At 42.8% G+C, this 17,445-nt stretch overlaps 1 protein-coding gene across 3 annotated transcripts in view; it reads left to right on the forward strand.

The window, feature by feature from the left end:
• The window catches only part of AMOT (angiomotin), a 96,571-nt gene that overhangs the window by 26,970 nt on the left and 52,156 nt on the right, over positions 1-17,445 (forward strand). For 2 of the 3 annotated variants that reach the window (XM_019521516.1, XM_019521515.1), the window contains exons 2-3: positions 13,671-13,831; positions 14,864-15,782. In XM_019521516.1, the coding sequence (XP_019377061.1) occupies positions 14,911-15,782 (872 nt within the window). In that variant the 5' untranslated portion in view covers positions 13,671-13,831; positions 14,864-14,910. Of the gene's footprint in view, positions 77-13,670; positions 13,832-14,863; positions 15,783-17,445 lie in introns of all 3 variants that reach the window. The other variant, XM_019521514.1, reaches the window with a different exon arrangement.

A 17,445-nucleotide genomic window follows, 5' to 3' on the forward strand; every position in this document is an offset into this window, starting at 1 on the left:
CCCGCGCGGGACCGGAGCTGCCTTCCCGCCCCCCGGCCATGCGCGGACCCCAGCGGCGGCGCTGAGCCCGCACGAGGTGAGCCGGCGGGGGACAGGAGGAGGCGGACGGAGGTCGCTGCTGGGCCCCCAAACCCCCACGTCAAGGGTCGCAGCCCTGGGCTCTCGCGGGGAAGGCAGCAGGCTCCCCCTGCCATGCCGGCCCTGGGGGAGGTTTGAGGGAGGACATGCAGCGGGATTGCTTCTGCTTCGGAGGGTGGGCAGGGACCTGAGGGGTCACAGCCGGCGCAGCCCCCAACTAGGTCATCCCCGCCGAGGCTTTGTCTAGGACCACCGCTCGGGGTGCCCTGTTGCAGGGCTTCACCGCCCTCCGAGGGAGAAAGTTTTTCCTTCTCTCTAATCCAGACTTCCCGTTGCTGCAACTTCGTTGCTCCTTGTTCTGTCACCTGAGAGCAGCTCATCCTCTTCAGAGCCCTCCTTCAGGGAGCTGCAGGCTGCTATTCAGTCCCCTCTTAGTCCTCTCTTCTTCGCCGACAGGCAGGAGAGCGGGTTCGTGCGTGCGCGGGGTTCATCTTGGCTTTCACTAGATTTCTTGTCACTGCACTGACAATAGTTATACATTGACAGAAGTGTTTTTACTGTCTGTTCTTCGATGTAAAAGGTCGGTCACCAGTGCCCAAGAAGTCAGGCGTGGGCCTGTCTATAACAGGATATTTAATTGTCAGGCACTTTTGATGTGCGTGGGGCCGTACAGAGCCTAAATGAAGTTAATGATTGCAGGAAGTTTTTATTATACCTAGGAGTGACAATACAGCGTGAACATCTGGATGAAACCCCGTGCCCAAAGCAGGGCAACAATACGTTTTGTGGCTCGCTTCTCTCCTTTGTGTATTAGCGTCCAACCATCTTGCAGGTGCATTGTGGTCCAGGTGTGCTGTTAGTCTTGTGGGCTTGTCACTTGATCTCCCCCTGCTCTGCCTTTCGTGTCCGGTGCGAGAGCTGCCAGGCTTGTGTGTCAGCGAGAGCTGTGCGATGCTCCATCCGGAGGGTGCAGGGACTGCTCCTCTCCATGCAGCATCACGGTTCTGTATTGAAAGGCGTACCATCCCCTTAAAGCAGACCTGGCTGCTTCTGCAGCCTTCTCCTTTCCTCTGGGTTTTGCTGTAGTAAATGCAGGAAATGCCATGTTTGAGTTTGGTACGTTTCCTGCTCATCTTCCTTTGCTTTCTAGAGGGGGCCAAAAGGGAAGCGAGAGAGATTTCCTGTTCACCTCCCAGGGAATGGGGTGATGAGGCAGTATCCTTCAAACCAGTGGATCTCCTGAGATCTGCAGACCTTGGTATTTCTGTTTGGCTGCCCTGTCTGCAGTGGGAGACAACTGGGAATTTTGTCCCAGGCCTAGACTTTCTGGGTTACCTGGGCTGGATGGTTTTTGAATGGGTCACAAATGACTTTTCCATAAAACTTACTAATTTTCTTTTCACTTGAGAATCATAATAATGCTCATGAAGTACAGAACTATAACTAGAAACCATCCTGAGCCTCTTAATTCATTATCCTCCAGGGGACTGATGCCCCAATTCAAGAACTTGTCTTTGTCCTGAAAATGCCTGTGGTCTGTATCCCCAGCACCGCTCATCAGGGAAGCAGAATGCAATGATTGTGAATCTGGTTGTGAATTTATAGGGTGGCCGCTGTCTCAGTCTCCAGCCAAAAAACTGGGGGTCACAAAGATGGTCTCTCCATTGGCAGGGTGCTGAATCAGGTCCCAGGTCACAACTTTTATGCTACTTCTGCACTTCCAAGGTGGCATCTGACATCATTGGTTCTCTTCTGCTCGTGGAAATGGAGCAAAGATTATTTTGGCCTTTGCCAGCCTGACGATCAAGCAGCTGTGAATTGAGTGTGTGGCGTGTACTCTAGTGCTGAATGCCACAGCTAGGTCAGCAGGCCATCCCTTACCTGTGATTTGAATACCTGGGTTCTCAACAGCGTAAGAGGGCAGGCGATTTGTAAGTACTTGAGAGTTAAGTTCAAGAAATCACATTTCACAGGTTACTAGACTGAGTGCCTGGAGAGGGTATGCTATAAATATGAGATTCATACGGAAAGGGTGGGTAAGTCCTTTTGTCTCTGCCCCCTCCCCACATGACGTTATATGACCAGGGTGTCTTTAGAAATTATTTTAAATTCTTTAACTTCTTTACATTCGAGGGAGTTACAGGGAAACACTTTGAAGCACTTTTGTCAAGTTCCATCGGCGTTATGATGGAATATACGGCACTTGTAATAATAGCTGACAGGAATTAAAGTTTTGTTTTGTTTTTTAAATGCAAAATGATTCATAATGCCTGGGCTCTTCAAGTTGGGCTTAACAGTGTGTGCAAACATTGCCATCTGGTAGGGATCTGTCTGGGATAAATAAAATCTATGTTTGTAAATGAAGGCTTGCACTTTTAGATGTATCCTGATTAGCACAAGTCATTCAGTTTATAAAACAATCCCAAGGCTCTCAGAATAGACATACAGGGAATTTAACATTGGTTTTCTCTTTCTCCTCACTTCTCCCCCTTTTAAACCAACTTTCTTCATATGACGTGATAACAGGACGGCAGCAATTTGGTGCCATGCTTTCCAAATGATGTCAGTGAAACGTGATTTTTGCAAATTCACTTTTTTGTGCTTTCTTCTTTTTTTGCTGCCAAACATGGCAGGAAATGGTGAGTTTGTCAGTGGGGGTAAACTTCACACACAGGGATACACTAGTCCATGTACAGCGCCTCTCACAATTAGATTCTTCTGGTCCACAAACAAGGCTCTTCTGCAGTACACAACAATTGAGTAAACCTCCAAATTTCCTGTCAGGGACGGATTTGTTTGTTTTTTTTTGTTTTTTACATGATGCCAGGTATCTGACAATGATTCAGAACACCAATATATCAAAAGTATAGCAATGCTTCTTTATTTCAGATTATTAACTGTAAAGGACAGTCCAAATGAGAAATTACCTCTTCCACACTAATATGAAAATAGGGTTTATCTGAGTGAACCCATCTTTGAAAACCTCTTTAGGGGCAAGCCACTCACTCATTTCTTCATTCACTTTTGTTGATGGCTTTTTAAAAGGGCTCTTGATTTTTATCCCACTGAAAGTATAACTGTTTCTAAATGCTAATAAGATTTTGTTTTAGAACTTGGCCTGACCTAAAAGCCCGGTGGTTTATCACCTGTAAACATATGGATTTTGGATCCAGAGCTGAATGTTGTATGGCTTAGGCCATGTTTTAAATTATAAAGGGAAATCATGTCCTTGTTCTTGGACTGGTAAATGTTCCCCACCCCTGGATGATGTTCCCTCTTCACATAATACTTTTAAAATTGAAACAGGATGCTTTCTTCCCTTCTCTCCCTCTGCCCTCCCCCCCCATACTTTTAAGCATGCATGCCTATTTTCACAACTTTTTGCAGGGGCAGATTTTTTTGGTTGGGGAAAATCTCCCAGAAGGTTTTCTAAAAGGGAAAAAAAGCCTTAAAGATTTTTTTCCCCCCCTGTCATTGTGGGCAATGTAGTGGGAGTGGAATGTCCTCTGTTGCCAATGTTTGCTGCTAGGTATCCCCCTTCCATGGAGACCAAGTGTTTGCAGTAGTGTGAGAACAGCCATTCTCCGTTGACTAGCAGTGAGGTTGAAGGCTCTCCCTCTTGTTCCATCCAACTGGAATACAGCGAGGATTTGGCCGTCTTGGTCCTTCGTACAAGTGATCCAAATTGCCCGTAGCTGTCGGTATAAAGTGCCAGTCAGCGGAGGAACTGAGATTCAGTCCATTGCATTGAATCCAGTCCACAATAAGCGGGACAATTTTCTGTTTCCAGGAATTTTATTTATTTTTTTGCTTGTTTTGTCTAACTCAGGGTTGTTTACTTCGGTGGACTTACATTTATCTCTCTTTCCTGTTCTGTACCCCAGAGGGCATCGCGGGGGTTTAACTCCTTCATATCGGGGGTTAACATTGTGCACTGGGCACTAAATTATTATTTTCCTTCCATATTAATTTAATCAGCTGAAAACTATATTTAGATTGTTGTCTTTATGAGAGAACAGGCAATTGAGTTTCCTCTGAATTCAGATCGACCACATGATGCACTCGTTTGTAAGCGCTCTTAGTCCAGATAGGGAGTCCTGAAGCTGCTTTGGATTGCAGACTCCTACACGTAAACCTACAGGCCATGTGCCATGAGGAAGTCTTTGAGTTTGTTTGGGGTTTTTTTGGTTTTTTTGCAAAATAATTTGACTCATTCTTTGCATACCTCTAGTTTACTGTTTGGCAATTTATCTATATGAATACTTTACAATTAAGTATAGTAGGAGACATGATAAAAAAACAATATTCCTATAATTTGCTTATAAAGTCTGCTCTGTTAAATTGTAAATTAAATTTTAGGAGCTCAGGCAAAAATCTCTCAATCTAACCTAGCAGTAAGTAATAAAGCAGTGAGGAACATAAAGTCAATTACCTTTTAAATATGTAGTGTAGTCGATCTCTTCCTTGCTGTTAAACCCCGTGAGTGGAATTTTGCAAAGGCAATGTAATTTGTGTTTAAACAACCAGGCATGTTTTCAAAATAACATATCCAGATATTATCATAGAAATGAGTAAATAAATAGCCATTCAGTGTAAAGCACACAGTTGAAAAATCAGTGAATGAAGAGTGGATTTATGGTTTTGCTCTGCTAGAGTTGATGAGTGACATTAAAAAAAAATAGAAACTAACAATACACCTTTTGCAAGCAGCATGCAATATAGAGTTATCCAAAATTTGTTTTAAAATATCATATTAATATTGTGATGAGTATTTGCTATGCTGACTAAGTGAATGAGGTACTTGTGCTAGAATCTCGCTCAGTGATTTATGAGGGAAAGTTGATGCTAAACAGGCTACCTAATTTTATTTCGGCTACCCGTGACAAGTGGCTGACAGGTCTCGTTCTTGTGTCTGACAGGTCGTGTCATAGATTTGATGTGGAAAATGCAAGTGCTGTCTCCCTGCTTGGAACAGCCAAATCCTCATGCGTTTTCCTGACACACCACTCTGTCCTCAGTTTGCTTTTCTGCAGAGGATGCTCAGAGATAAGTTCTGCCATTCATACCTTTATCCCCATTACTTTTAAGTTCCCAGGGAGACTTGTTTAATTTATATGACAAATAGCAAGCTTCTGTTAAAGAAAACCCCCAGAGCACCAAAGAGTGCCATAGAGTCCAAATCATTCAACTACATTTTAAAGCAAAATCTGTGAAAATCATATTAATGCTTAGTTGTTTCCCCTGTAACAGCTGAATATGCATATGATATGATTACAATGTAAAACCAAGACCTTGGGATGAGAAGATCCCTTTTGCCTGCATCACCTACAGGAGTTTGTGAGCATGCATGCCTTTGTTTAGCCATACCTCAGGTCACAAGTCTTTGATCATAAGTTTGTACCATGGACTTGTTGAATTGTTTTTATTTTTATTCAGGGAACAATTCATTATGGCTTTTTTAAATTGAACTTTCATTTTGATGCCACTTAACCCATCAGTGACGACATCAATTCCCACTTGTTGCACATTCCTAGTAGAACTAAACACATTTCTTTTATTATATTCTGTGCCCAAAACTAACCATTGTAGCAGGAACCCAGAGCCCAGTATGAATAGCTCTCATGGTAGGAGCACATCTCAGGCCGTCTTTGTGATCACTCAGGGCATTTTTGCAGAGGCCCCCTTTTCCTGCTGCCCATAATGTTTAGAAAATCTTTCTGCCTTCTCCTTCCACCAGTGTCCTAGGATCTCTTCCTGCTCTCATCAGTGTGCAGAATACTTCAGGCTCACGTGTTTTGTGTGGTCGGTAATACTGAGAAACATCCCACCTTTCCACAAGACACTGCTGCTTACTGTTGTGCCTGCCAAAGTACACTCCTTTGATGGGCTACAGCTTCTCAGCATAAAGTTAAAAACCTCTCTCTTGTGTCCTGGTCCCCAAGTAAAAAAAACTTGATAATCCAGGAAAGCAGGTAATAAGCTGAATCACCACTCCATTTATATCTGTAGCGGTCTGGGTGATAAGTTTATGGAAATGGGTTGTACGATGTGGTTGCTTGTGACAGCCAGGGCCTGGACTTGATAACCCAAGGAGATCCTTTCCAGACTTTCATCCTAAGCTTTCCCTTTTCTCATGCTAGCAGATAGGCTCAAATGTCCTGCCACCATGGACCTTTGCAGGCTATTTCAAATGAATGGTGAATCCTCTGTGGCAATCAGCCAGGCCTTGTTGCACTATGGAGAAATGAAATCTTAGCCCTTGTGTGAAGGGCAAATAAGTTCACACACACAATCACAAGCTCTATGCAGGTGAAGAACTTTGCATTCATGCAAAGTTGCCAAGCTTCTGTGTCTTGGGACAACAGCAAAACCTCCACTGCAAAAGCCCTGACAGTGGATCTACCAGCACCAAACCAGTTAGCTCCCAACTGGTAACAAGTAGAGTGCTGAACTTCCAGATGGTAAGGAGAGCTTTTTCATAATGACAGGAGCTCTTGTGCTCTTGTTGTTTTGCATCTGCAGCTCTGGTGGCCTTTGATCTCCTGATGTTCAGCCATCACTCCTGGTCATCCCAGTGCTAACTAATTTCTCTCCCTCCAAGTCACTACTGCCTGACCAAGCCCAGAAGTGGTGCTTTACTCAGCAGAGGTGCCCAGGTAAATGCCTTGCTGAAGGACCTGTTTGATTACATCCTCCTGCTCCTCCTCCTCCATTAGCCATATCGCAGTGGCATCAGCTGCCTTACCAAAACCACAAAGCCCAACCCATCTGCTGCCTTGACTTCAAAGGCCTGTGTTTCATCCTGTTTGTACAAATAATTGCCATGAAGGCCACGCTCACCCTGCAGCCTGACAGCAGCATGGAAATGGTGCTGACAAAATTAATGCACTAGCAGGAGAGGAATCACATAAGTACCAGAAATCATGATAGTTTTTAGTAGGCAGCCCATAATGTACTGGGAGAAAAGTCAGAGATCATAGAGCTGAGTGACAGCATGTTGCCCCATGGGATGTCTGCGCAGTATGCTGAGTAGTTAATTTGTACCAAGCACAGAGTTGCGTGGATTCAGTGCTTAACTAGTACACGACTTCAAAACTGAACAACAGAGGTGCAGATGCCACTGTTTCTATTATAATTCAGTTACTGTATCTTTGAGTGAAAAATCAGCTTGATGTAGCATCTCCATGTAGATAAGGACTAAGTTACTGGTTCAAACTAGAAATCAGATAGGAAAGGATTTACGATGATTAAAAACCTGTTCTACTTACACAAGTGCAATGTGTGTGTGTGTGTGCACCTCTGAATTCCTGGCTCCTTGACCAAAGTCATCTGCCTGACACTTGAACACTAAGCTCATGACACTCATTAGCACAAAAACAGGATGATGCACAGGCATATGGAGTAATGCAGGCAGACAAATTTGCTATAGTGGAAAATCCTACTAGGCCTGCATTACATACTAGTAAACAAAGTCCTTTGGCTCTTAGCAGTTCCCAGAGCTATACCTGGAGATCTGGAATAGGTTTTCTTTCTTTCTTTCTTTTTTTTTTTTTAAGATCAGCCTTACAGATCATCATTTGAACAGAGGATGCACACTGGTATGACAAAATGGGCTTGTTGGTGACCTGGGGCTGCCCCTCTGCTACCACAGTAGAGCAGTCCCACTCATTGAGTTGTACATAGTCTCTCAGAAAGGTCCATTTACAGTCCGTTATGATGATGAATCATTTAGAAGTTGTCAGCATTTACCCATTAGTTGGTCAAATGTGTATTTGCTCAGTTTCTTTCTAAAAATAGCTCTCTCCAAAATTAAGATCCGGATTCCAAAACCTTCCTCCCAATAATGAATCCCTTAATTCTAGGCATGATCAGTTCCAGCAGAATTATTTGTAGAACAGGGAGCTTTTCAGTAGGTACAAGGGCTGCTAAAATCAGGATGTAAGCAAACTTAATGCTGTGACATACTGGGAAAAGCAGGGAATTCTATGCTCACATTAGGATTTAGTAGTTTTCTTCCCTTTCCTCTGCCAGTTTATGTTAAGTTAGGTCCATTGCAACATTCAGAGTTAGTATCAGGAAAAACTACACAAGAATAACAGTCTGCCTGGGGAATGTATGCTGATTGTCTCTGTGTTTTAAGCTTTTGGGGTTGATGTTTGTTTTTTTTTAAATGTAGAAGCTGATTCTGATGTTTTCTTCTTAAACAATTTAATGTTTTGATCCGATTGGTAGGGCCAAATGATCTGCCGTAAGCATTTTGTTCCTTCTTGATAATGCAGATGAAACTGGTTCACGCGTTTGAAGACTGCAGTTTAACTTCACATGGTTTTCATTATCTGAGGGCCCTGAGGAGAGGTCTGGACTAAATCAGCAAAGGAATGAAGAAACCACACAATGCAGCAAAAATGGTGCTGCCGCATGCTTGGGATACTTGTGGAACGGGGCTCCTGATGACAGAAACGGAGCACAGCCTGAGTACAAGGAGTAGAGTGCTCTGAACGCGCAAGCTAAAATGTTGAATTAAAAGTGCGGTTTGGGTTTGACAATAAATTCACAAAGTTCCTCTGAATAACCTAGTGAAGATAGTTACAGAAAAGCCAGTGATGTTCAAGGTGGGTGGATATGGCTTAGCATGTATTGGGGACCAGATTTATTTGTGACTTAATGTGATGCAAGGCTGGGTCTGTATTCAAAAACTTGCACCAGTATAACTAAATCCATGCAGGGTTGATCTAGTTATACCGTGTCAACATTTTAAAGTGAAATCCGGTCCCTAGACAAAACTCCATTAACTTTGGTGGAACCACAGTGCATGTGCAGAAATGACTGTCTCTGCTGCTTAAACTGTAGGCTCCTCTGTACACTATAGTAGCCATGTAATAGATCCCAGCCACATTAGTAGTTTCGAATGTGAACAAAAGACTGTTGCATGCAGTGGAGAAAGCAGGATTACTTTAAATGAGGAGGTCTTGCAATTTGACCAGGATGTCAGGCAATTTGACCAGGATGTCAGGAATAACGCCCTTGACCCTTCCCAGCAGTACTATTGAGTCTGGTTTTCCTATGCTTCTAGGGAACCTTTAAATCCTGTAGCAGTTCTCTACTGAAATACTGCAACTCAGATTCACAAAACATTTTAACTGATATGTAGATTTGTGGACATTTCCTGCTTCCTTTTTTTTTTTTTAAACTGTAAAATTTAAATTATGTTGGGCTAAAGTTACTTGCCAGTGTCCTTCCCAGTAAGGAAATTGGTACTGAAGAGTGCAAAGTGAGAACAGGGAAGGTGTTTTCATTTCGTCCTCAGCTGTGTTACCTCAGGAGGCTTTTACTCTCTTTGATGCTGTGACTCCTCTTTCTTAGGCTGGTACAAGTTGGGTTTTCTCAACTGCTGAGCCTTTATGGCCTTGTGACCCAGTTCCAGCAAGTTGATCACTGTCCGATGAACTGATTCTTGCTGAAACTGGCCTCTAGATTTGTCTAGTCAGTCATCTGAATTATTATCAGTCTACCTAGGGTCCTGAAGCCAGTTGCGGTAGTGCCTGATGATCTAATGTTAAGAGCATGTATAATACTTGGACTACTCTGGATGGCATTGTTCCTTGTTTTTAGTTGAAAGGAGGAAGTTTTTCTCTTTTGTGCGGTGACTTTGTCTCTCTGGTATGAAAATGAGTAATGCTGACATCACTTCATGCACCTGCTGGGTGCCACACCTGCAAGATCATTTGAGACAGTCAGCAGACACGGGCAGCTGGGAAAGGGAAGGTTGAATTGGAGCTAGGACAGTGCGTGAACTTAGGCAATACATGCGCGCTGATGGTATGTACCTTTGGTTTTCAAACCTGACATCCATTTGGGGGAAGTTTTTTTCACTAAAAGAATACCAGATTTCTGGGGATTGTGGGTGCATGGCCCTGAGGTTTTTCACTGGAGTAAACTTTTATTCATAAGGGTAATCCTTACAACAGTGTTTTATCTTTTTGGAAAGTGCTATAGTTAAGAGTGTTTAGTTATAAGCTGCATTATTCATTACATAACTTCACGGTCCTCGTCTTAGGAACTTGACCTTTCTAGGCTCTTCAAAGTATGTACATATGCACATGGACTTTATCCTATCTACCCTTGTCTCATCTATGTGGCAAACTGGGAAGCTTGTCTTTTTACTGGTAGGTGACTTGGAATACGAGCTGTTAGCTGTGCTGTTACCTAGCTCTTGTTGTATGCCTTCACCCCTTTATCACAGTATCCAAGTACTTCTTGAGATATTGCTTCGTTTCTGCTGCAGTTCAAGACTGTCGCTTTCTTGCTGAGCATCTCCGCACTATTCCTCTGCAGCCAGCCGAAGCCAGCAAGACCATATCTTCAACAAAGCAGAACATGGTATTGGCCAGAAAAGCCTATAGGCCACTTATGAAACCCACCCTTTGAAGAGGCTGAAAGTATTTTGCTTATGAGCTCAAGCCCATAAAGTCTTTGGATTGTAATTTTATTTGAATGGATGATTTTGTATTGAGCATTACAATTGCATGTGCTTAAGTGAATGTCAGCCCTTCTGAGGAGGTGAACCTGTTCTCATCTCACCTGACACATTAGTTAATTAACTTCTTGGCCAAACGGTAATTCAGGGCAAGTATGTACAGGCGGCATTTACAGGGAATCTTACATTCCACTTAATTTCGTAAGCAGAAGAGAGATGCTTTCCTTCACCTGTGAGACCATTATTGCTCCATGCAACTTAATTTAGTTATAGTATTAAAGCCACTTATCAAGAGTGGTGAGCATTTTACTTGTCTAAGCTTGCTTATTTTTTTAATTCAAGATGATGTGTGTGATGCTCGAAACATGGGGCTTTGTTCTGACAGCTGAGCAATGTAACCATTTAAAATTCTTCATTAAATCTCTGGCAATTTGACTGGGTGAGTGACAAGTGTCTTATGGCATAACTATAGGGCATTTAAAGTAGGCGCCTCTGCTTTTACATGTCTACAAAATGACATGCAAACGTGAGTCTTGTCTTCAGTGACCCAATAGGACTCATAGTGATTCTTCCACTATTAAATACCACGAAGAAAGGCCACAGCATGGAGAAATGTTAATGTTCATAGAACAATGCTTTCATGGGTGCTAGAAACACGTGGTGAGAAGCCTGCTAAAAACAGCCAGCATAGATTCAACCCGCAGAATTCACAATTCTGGTTCTTCACAACAGGATTGTGCTCTGGAATTGAAACGTTCATTTTATAACCCGTGTTTCTGAGCTTTGTGGAGAAAGCATGAATCACATGGAAACCAGCATTGTCTTGCAGAGTTGGCAGACTGAAAAATAAATGAATAAATGTGAAATGTCCCTTGGAATTTAATGGGTTAAGCCTGGTGCCTGTAGATACCCGTTTGAAAGTGTCAGCACAAACTACTTTATAGCAGAAGTTAGGAAATGTTATGCTCCAGCCTCCTCAGATACCAGCTGACAAAACTGCCCGTTCCACCTTGACAGTGTTTTCAGGGTGCTTCAGGTAGTTTTGATGCAAAAATCTTTGACATGATGAGAGAGACCAGAATAAACAGAAGGGAGAATCTAAAATAAACACCACCTGGGCTGCAGTACCGTTTCAGTTATTTGAATGTTTGATTGTCTAAAATATTCAGCTAAATGGATCTGCCATAACATTTCTAGCTGACTCACAAGAACAGAATCCAGAAATCTTGTTGCAGCAGTTGCACAAGGTTTTGTTTGGCAATAATAAAAATGGTTAAGGTGGAGCTAACAAAGTGGGCTTATCACATGGCTAATAGCTAGAGTTTAGAGTGAACACTGGCCAGAGATCTCCCCATAGTGTGACTGGCTTCATCTTCTGTTCCAGATTTTCAGGTATGGTTTGCAAAGTGGACCCAAAGTACTGAGGGAATAGTTGAGTGGTGCTTAATCAAAGCTGGTAATCTTTTGGATTTCAGTGTGGCCTTGCTTGTTCCACTGGGCCGGTGCAAGAAGCTTGCATAGTCTTGATGTAAAAGCATGAGTGTCTGTGTGTGAAATGACTGCACAGAACTTTATACTATTTCCTGCCTAATAGGAGGGAGTTAGATGCACACAAATTGAAATGCTTTGTTGAGAAAAATCTTTTAAATTGGGAAGCAAGATCTGTGGACTTTTCCATCAAAGTGGATTGTATCTTCCTATTCAAACAAACAAAAACTACATGTGGCCAGTAGAGACAAAAAGGAATAGTTGGGTGGAAAGCAGCATCATATTACAGGATAAAAGCCTTTTTACACTCTCATAAAAAAGGTTGCTTAGGGCAGCTTTGTTAAAAAAAAAAAAAGATTAGATGATGATATTGGTATGAGTGGGACTAAGAATCCTTGAACTTAGGTTGTGCAATACTGAAAAAGAGGCTAGAAATGGCCCTTGTTATCTGCTATCTTAATGCCTGGTTTAAAGGATCTCTTGCTGCATATTTGTTGGCAGCTGTTTTCAATATACCCTTCTCAAACTAAGTCACTAGTTAAGAATTTGACATTAGGTGTTTGTTCCTAGCCACCATCTTGCAAGTGCTGTACTATACTGCACAACACAGCCTTGTTCCGCAGTTAGATATTGTTCCTGTGCCTTGAAATTGCTGCAGACACTCCAGAGTATTTAACTTACAGATCTAGTATAATTTTTGTTGGGTGTGAACATAACAGGATGGACACAAAGTATCCATGTCAGGATTTTTTCACGGCATCTGTACATTTATTTTTTGCAGCATTCCAGGAATTGCACTTTTCCCATTTTCCTTGCTTTGTTTTACTTTGTGTATAATTGTCTGCTCTTAAAATACATACAGGCTGTGAATACAAATGTGGTGAAACCCACATCATGTACTGATTTATCATAATGTATGGTTTTTGATCTTTTTATTATCCTCTTGTTTCAAAATTATTCAAAATATTGTACATCCCTGTCATGATTTTCCTCCTAGAAGGGAAAAAATAATACAGGGGTGTAAGAAGAGGTTTGGGAGTTATGTCTAGGTTGTCCTATACTTCTGTGGAGCCTATAGCAAGTGTTCCTCATTTTCTCAGTCTGTAGAATAGAGATAATGCTCTCCTGCTTGCTTCACAGAGACATCCTGAGTCTTAGTTCATTTATGTATGAAATGCTTTGAGTTCCTGTGACAAAAGTTGTTATATCCATTGGAGACATTATATAGTATGTATTTACATACGTATGCAGTACCACTGAGAGGTCCATCTGCCCCGAGCAGTGCTAAAAATGATGCAGCTTTCATTCCTGCTCCCCACACCCCAAAGGGAACAATTGGATTTAAAAATCACAGGGAGGGTGTGCTGGGTGCAGGAAGGGAGATGATTCTTCATGTTTTACTTAGACACACAAATGAGGCATGTGTTCTCAAGGCAAAAAATGATCAATATGCAGCAGTTGGCATTGTTGAACAGTGGGATTGTCTCACCTTAAAGGGACCAAAACTATTGGGTTTGGGAAGAATGGGGAATGCATGAAGGTTTGACAAGCACTGTTGACCAAGCTTGGTAGTTTTGGGCGTCCTAACTTGTGGCTAAAGTTAATTTGGGTTTTTTTTTCTCCTTAGAATTTTGTTGGGAGTGGAGAGAGCATCAAGTGATCCAAATTACTGAAGGGACAGAGGCCGTTTCTGAGTGGTGACTTTGGACCTGCAGAAGAAGGCCAAGTGTCCTCCTATGTACTGGAAGTGCTCCTTCTGACTGAGGGACTCTCAGTAAAAGGAAATAGGTATGTAGCCACTTCACACTTGATTAAAAAAGGGTAGCATTACAGTACGTGTGTCAGTGCCACAGTGTTGAGGTCATGAGGAAGCTTTATGGAATAAGAAATATTTAAATGTTCTCTGTGTTATATTTTGGAGAAGAACATTTTCTCTTGACAGTGTAAGCACAGGCAGTAGTTCACAACCGATATATCTACTCTAAAAACTGTCATGAGAGAGATGTGGAAGCAAGATGGTTTTGTAGCTAAGGCACAAAAAGAAGATTTCATGCAATTCAGAAGGCTTGGATTTTAATCCCTGGACCAGGACAAGTCGATTTTACTTAGACTTTTGAAAGAGACCATAGATTTTTGGAGCATCAGTTCTTATGCATCCAAATGAGAGCTCTATTGGACCTTATTTTCAGAAGTGCTGAAAACCCATAACTCCTAATGCTGTGGGAGTCTGAATGTGTAAGGTTATTGATCACTGAGCCCTTCTGATCTGTGCACATGCTTGACATTTATTTTTATAGATTTTTTTTTTAAATTACATTTGTATCTTTTTGGGCTTTCAAATCTAAACTCAGCCTAAGAATTTAATTTTTGTGCACCTCAGTCTGACAGTTCCTTCTGTCTTGCAGTTGCTTGCGGGGAAGCTGGTGTTATTTAGACATCACAGTTTAAACAGAATTCATGGAGTTCCCCTTATCCTTGTCTACATGGCAGTATTGTGAACCATTAGTTCTCAGTTGGGGGTAATGTGTGTAGTGTAGATGTGGCTCAGTCATTTTACAGGTCTTTGAGCCAGCAAGAAATTGGCTGTCTAGCACATAGCTCTACAGCTTGTAGTTAATAAGTTCTGAAATTACATCATTTCCACAGGCTTTGCTACCTTAGCAGGCAGGTCCTTTCCACATCTAACAGCTGTAATGACCCTTATTATTATGAAAACCTTTTCTAATCTGACCTGCATTTTTCTAGAATTTCAAGCCATTGCTCCTAAATGGCCCTTGCTTGATCCACTCAGGAGCTAATAACCATGTCTCCTCTCCTTAGGTCAAGGGCAGCTTTTGCATTCCACTCACAAGGCACCACAATTTGAGATGAGGAATTCAGAAGAGCAAACAGCTACGACAGTTTTACAGCGTCTGCTGCAGGAGCAGCTCAGATACGGAAACCCAAATGACAACCGTAACCTTCTTGCCTTACATCAACAAGCCACAGGAAATGCACCCCCTTTCAACAGCAGTGGGAGTCCAGTGTCTCAGAATGACGGGCTGAGCTCCCAGGACCATCAGCTTGTGACTCATGCTGCCCGACAAGAGCCCCAGGGCCAGGAGATTCAGGTGGACAACAGCATCATGGAGAAGCAGCTCTCTCCAAGACTTCAGAACAGCGAAGACCTCCCTACGTATGAGGAAGCCAAAGTCCAGTCACAGTATTTCAGGGGCCAGCAGCATGCCAGTGTTGGGGCAGCATTTTATGTAACAGGGGTAACCAATCAAAAGATGAGGACTGAAGGGCGGCCCACAGTTCAGCGAGTGAGCCCTGGGAAGGTCCATCAGGATGAAGGACTCAAGGACCTCAAGCAAGGGCATGTTCGCTCACTGAGTGAAAGGCTGATGCAGCTGTCCTTGGCCACCAGTGGTGTCAAGGCCCACGCACCTGTCACAAGTGCTCCTCTGTCTCCGCTCTCTTCTCTTTCTTCTCAGCAGCAGAATGACCCATACAAGAACTCCAATTCCAATGATTTCTACAAAAACTCAGTGCAGACGCCTCCCCAGCCAAACATGAAAGGGATGGAGCACAGGGGTCCTCCACCAGAGTACCCATATAAAAGTATGTCCACCCCACCCGTGAACTGCAAACCTCAGGACCCTGGACATTTCTATGGTGATCACCGTATGAGCCAGCAGGGGAGATCTGATGGGCCTATGATGAGATATCAGCATCCTCCTGAGTATGGCTCTATCAGGTAAGCAGACTCTTAACTGCTTTTCTAGGCTGGCGGCTTTTAGCTTTGTAACAAGCAAAGCACGGTCTGTTTTTCCCCCTCGTAACAGGTTGTCTTTAAACAAGGATCCTTTCTCTGTTGTTAGCCTGTATCTGTGGTGTGGTAAGATCATGATTTGCTTTCTGAAGGAGCCAGTTTTCTAGTTATACTGCTGATTGCGGTTTGATTTTACAACAGAGTGCAAAGCTGGGCTCTACGGTTCCTGGATCATGCAAGGGCCCTGCTAAAAGGCCAGGGCTGTAGCATGATTCACTGTTCAAACTTGCAGTCCCTTATTGCAAGAGTAAGCCAGGCTTTAATTAACATCTTCCAGGACAATAGATGTTCAGGGTGTGGCCCATTGCCTAAGTATTTTTATATCAGATAACTTTGGAAAGGGGAAAGTGATTGCAGACAAGAATAAGTTTACCTGAGTTTCCAGCCTTCATATACCGAGGCAAAGGTGGGGGTGGAGAATGGGGTGCTGGCTGTTCACTGCTTGTTTAGCAGTCGCTTTCTCTGCATTAATTGACATTCCAGTCTGCTCTGGTTTGCTCTAAACTGGATCCTGTTTGGGCCAACACTGATATCCTGGTGGGTGGAGCAAATCAAGTTTAATAAACCAGAATGAGAACTTTGCTTTAACCTACGTTGTCCTTTGTCTTACTCTATGTTCAGATCCAGCCAGTGGTCGAGCATTTTCTCTTAAGAGGGAATTCAACTTGAAATGTTCCAATCTAGTGGATATCCGCCCACCGATTCCTGCCTTTTTTGCTTGAAAGATGATGTAAAGCAGAAAGGGGATGGTGGGGGGCAGGATGATGTGTGTGTGTGTGTGTGTGTGTGTGTGCATGTGTGTGTGCATATACAGAAGGAAGAGACTGGCCAATATTCTTGCAATGGATTCAGACCTTTAGAGAATCTGAATCTTTTCGGGACCTTTCCAGCCCTATAGGGAGCTATTTTCAGACTTCGTTCACCATTGTTCATGATCTGAAATGACTTCAGCAGCATACAAGCCTGGTGAAAAGGCCCTTTGATCTGGCTAAGTAAATAAGAAAGAGGCCAGGAAAGGGGGAAGTAGGTTTTTTTTTTTCCTTCTCATTTTATTTTATTTTTTTGGCTACTGACTTCAGAAACTTGTTGCAAATAGCTTGCAAAATCAACAGGCAAGATGAGGCCTCAGCTCTGTGCAAACAGGAAAGGGCAACCAGATTCTTAATGATTATCTCTCAGTGGGAATATACAATGTTACCAGTATCAGAGACTGCCTGCTTGCTGCGTTGAGAGAGGTATTTGAAAGCATGCCAACAGCCAGCTTCTCGGTATGGGATGATTTTTTTGTCTGTACTGGATGGATCTCAGCCACTAGAGGAGATTCAGAGGGGAGGAGGATGGAGGTTCAGTTGGCAAGTTTTCCAGTGCAACAAAACAAGGAAAATGTGTGTCTTCAAACATGTATTGGGAATCTAGTGAGGTTACTTTTTAATCAGAGGAGCTGTGCAGAGAAGAGAATTCCTTTGCAAACAACTGCTGAAACGGTGGAACAAATATAAGACTAAACTTTTAGCTGCTAAACCATAAATTATGGAGCCCCCCCCCTTTAAACAAACTGTCATTAAAACAGTAAGCCTTCTGTGCAATT

This window comes from Gavialis gangeticus, unplaced genomic scaffold (genome assembly GCF_001723915.1).
Source record: "Gavialis gangeticus isolate Ggan-Ray unplaced genomic scaffold, GavGan_comp1, whole genome shotgun sequence".
NCBI lineage: Eukaryota > Metazoa > Chordata > Crocodylia > Gavialidae > Gavialis > Gavialis gangeticus.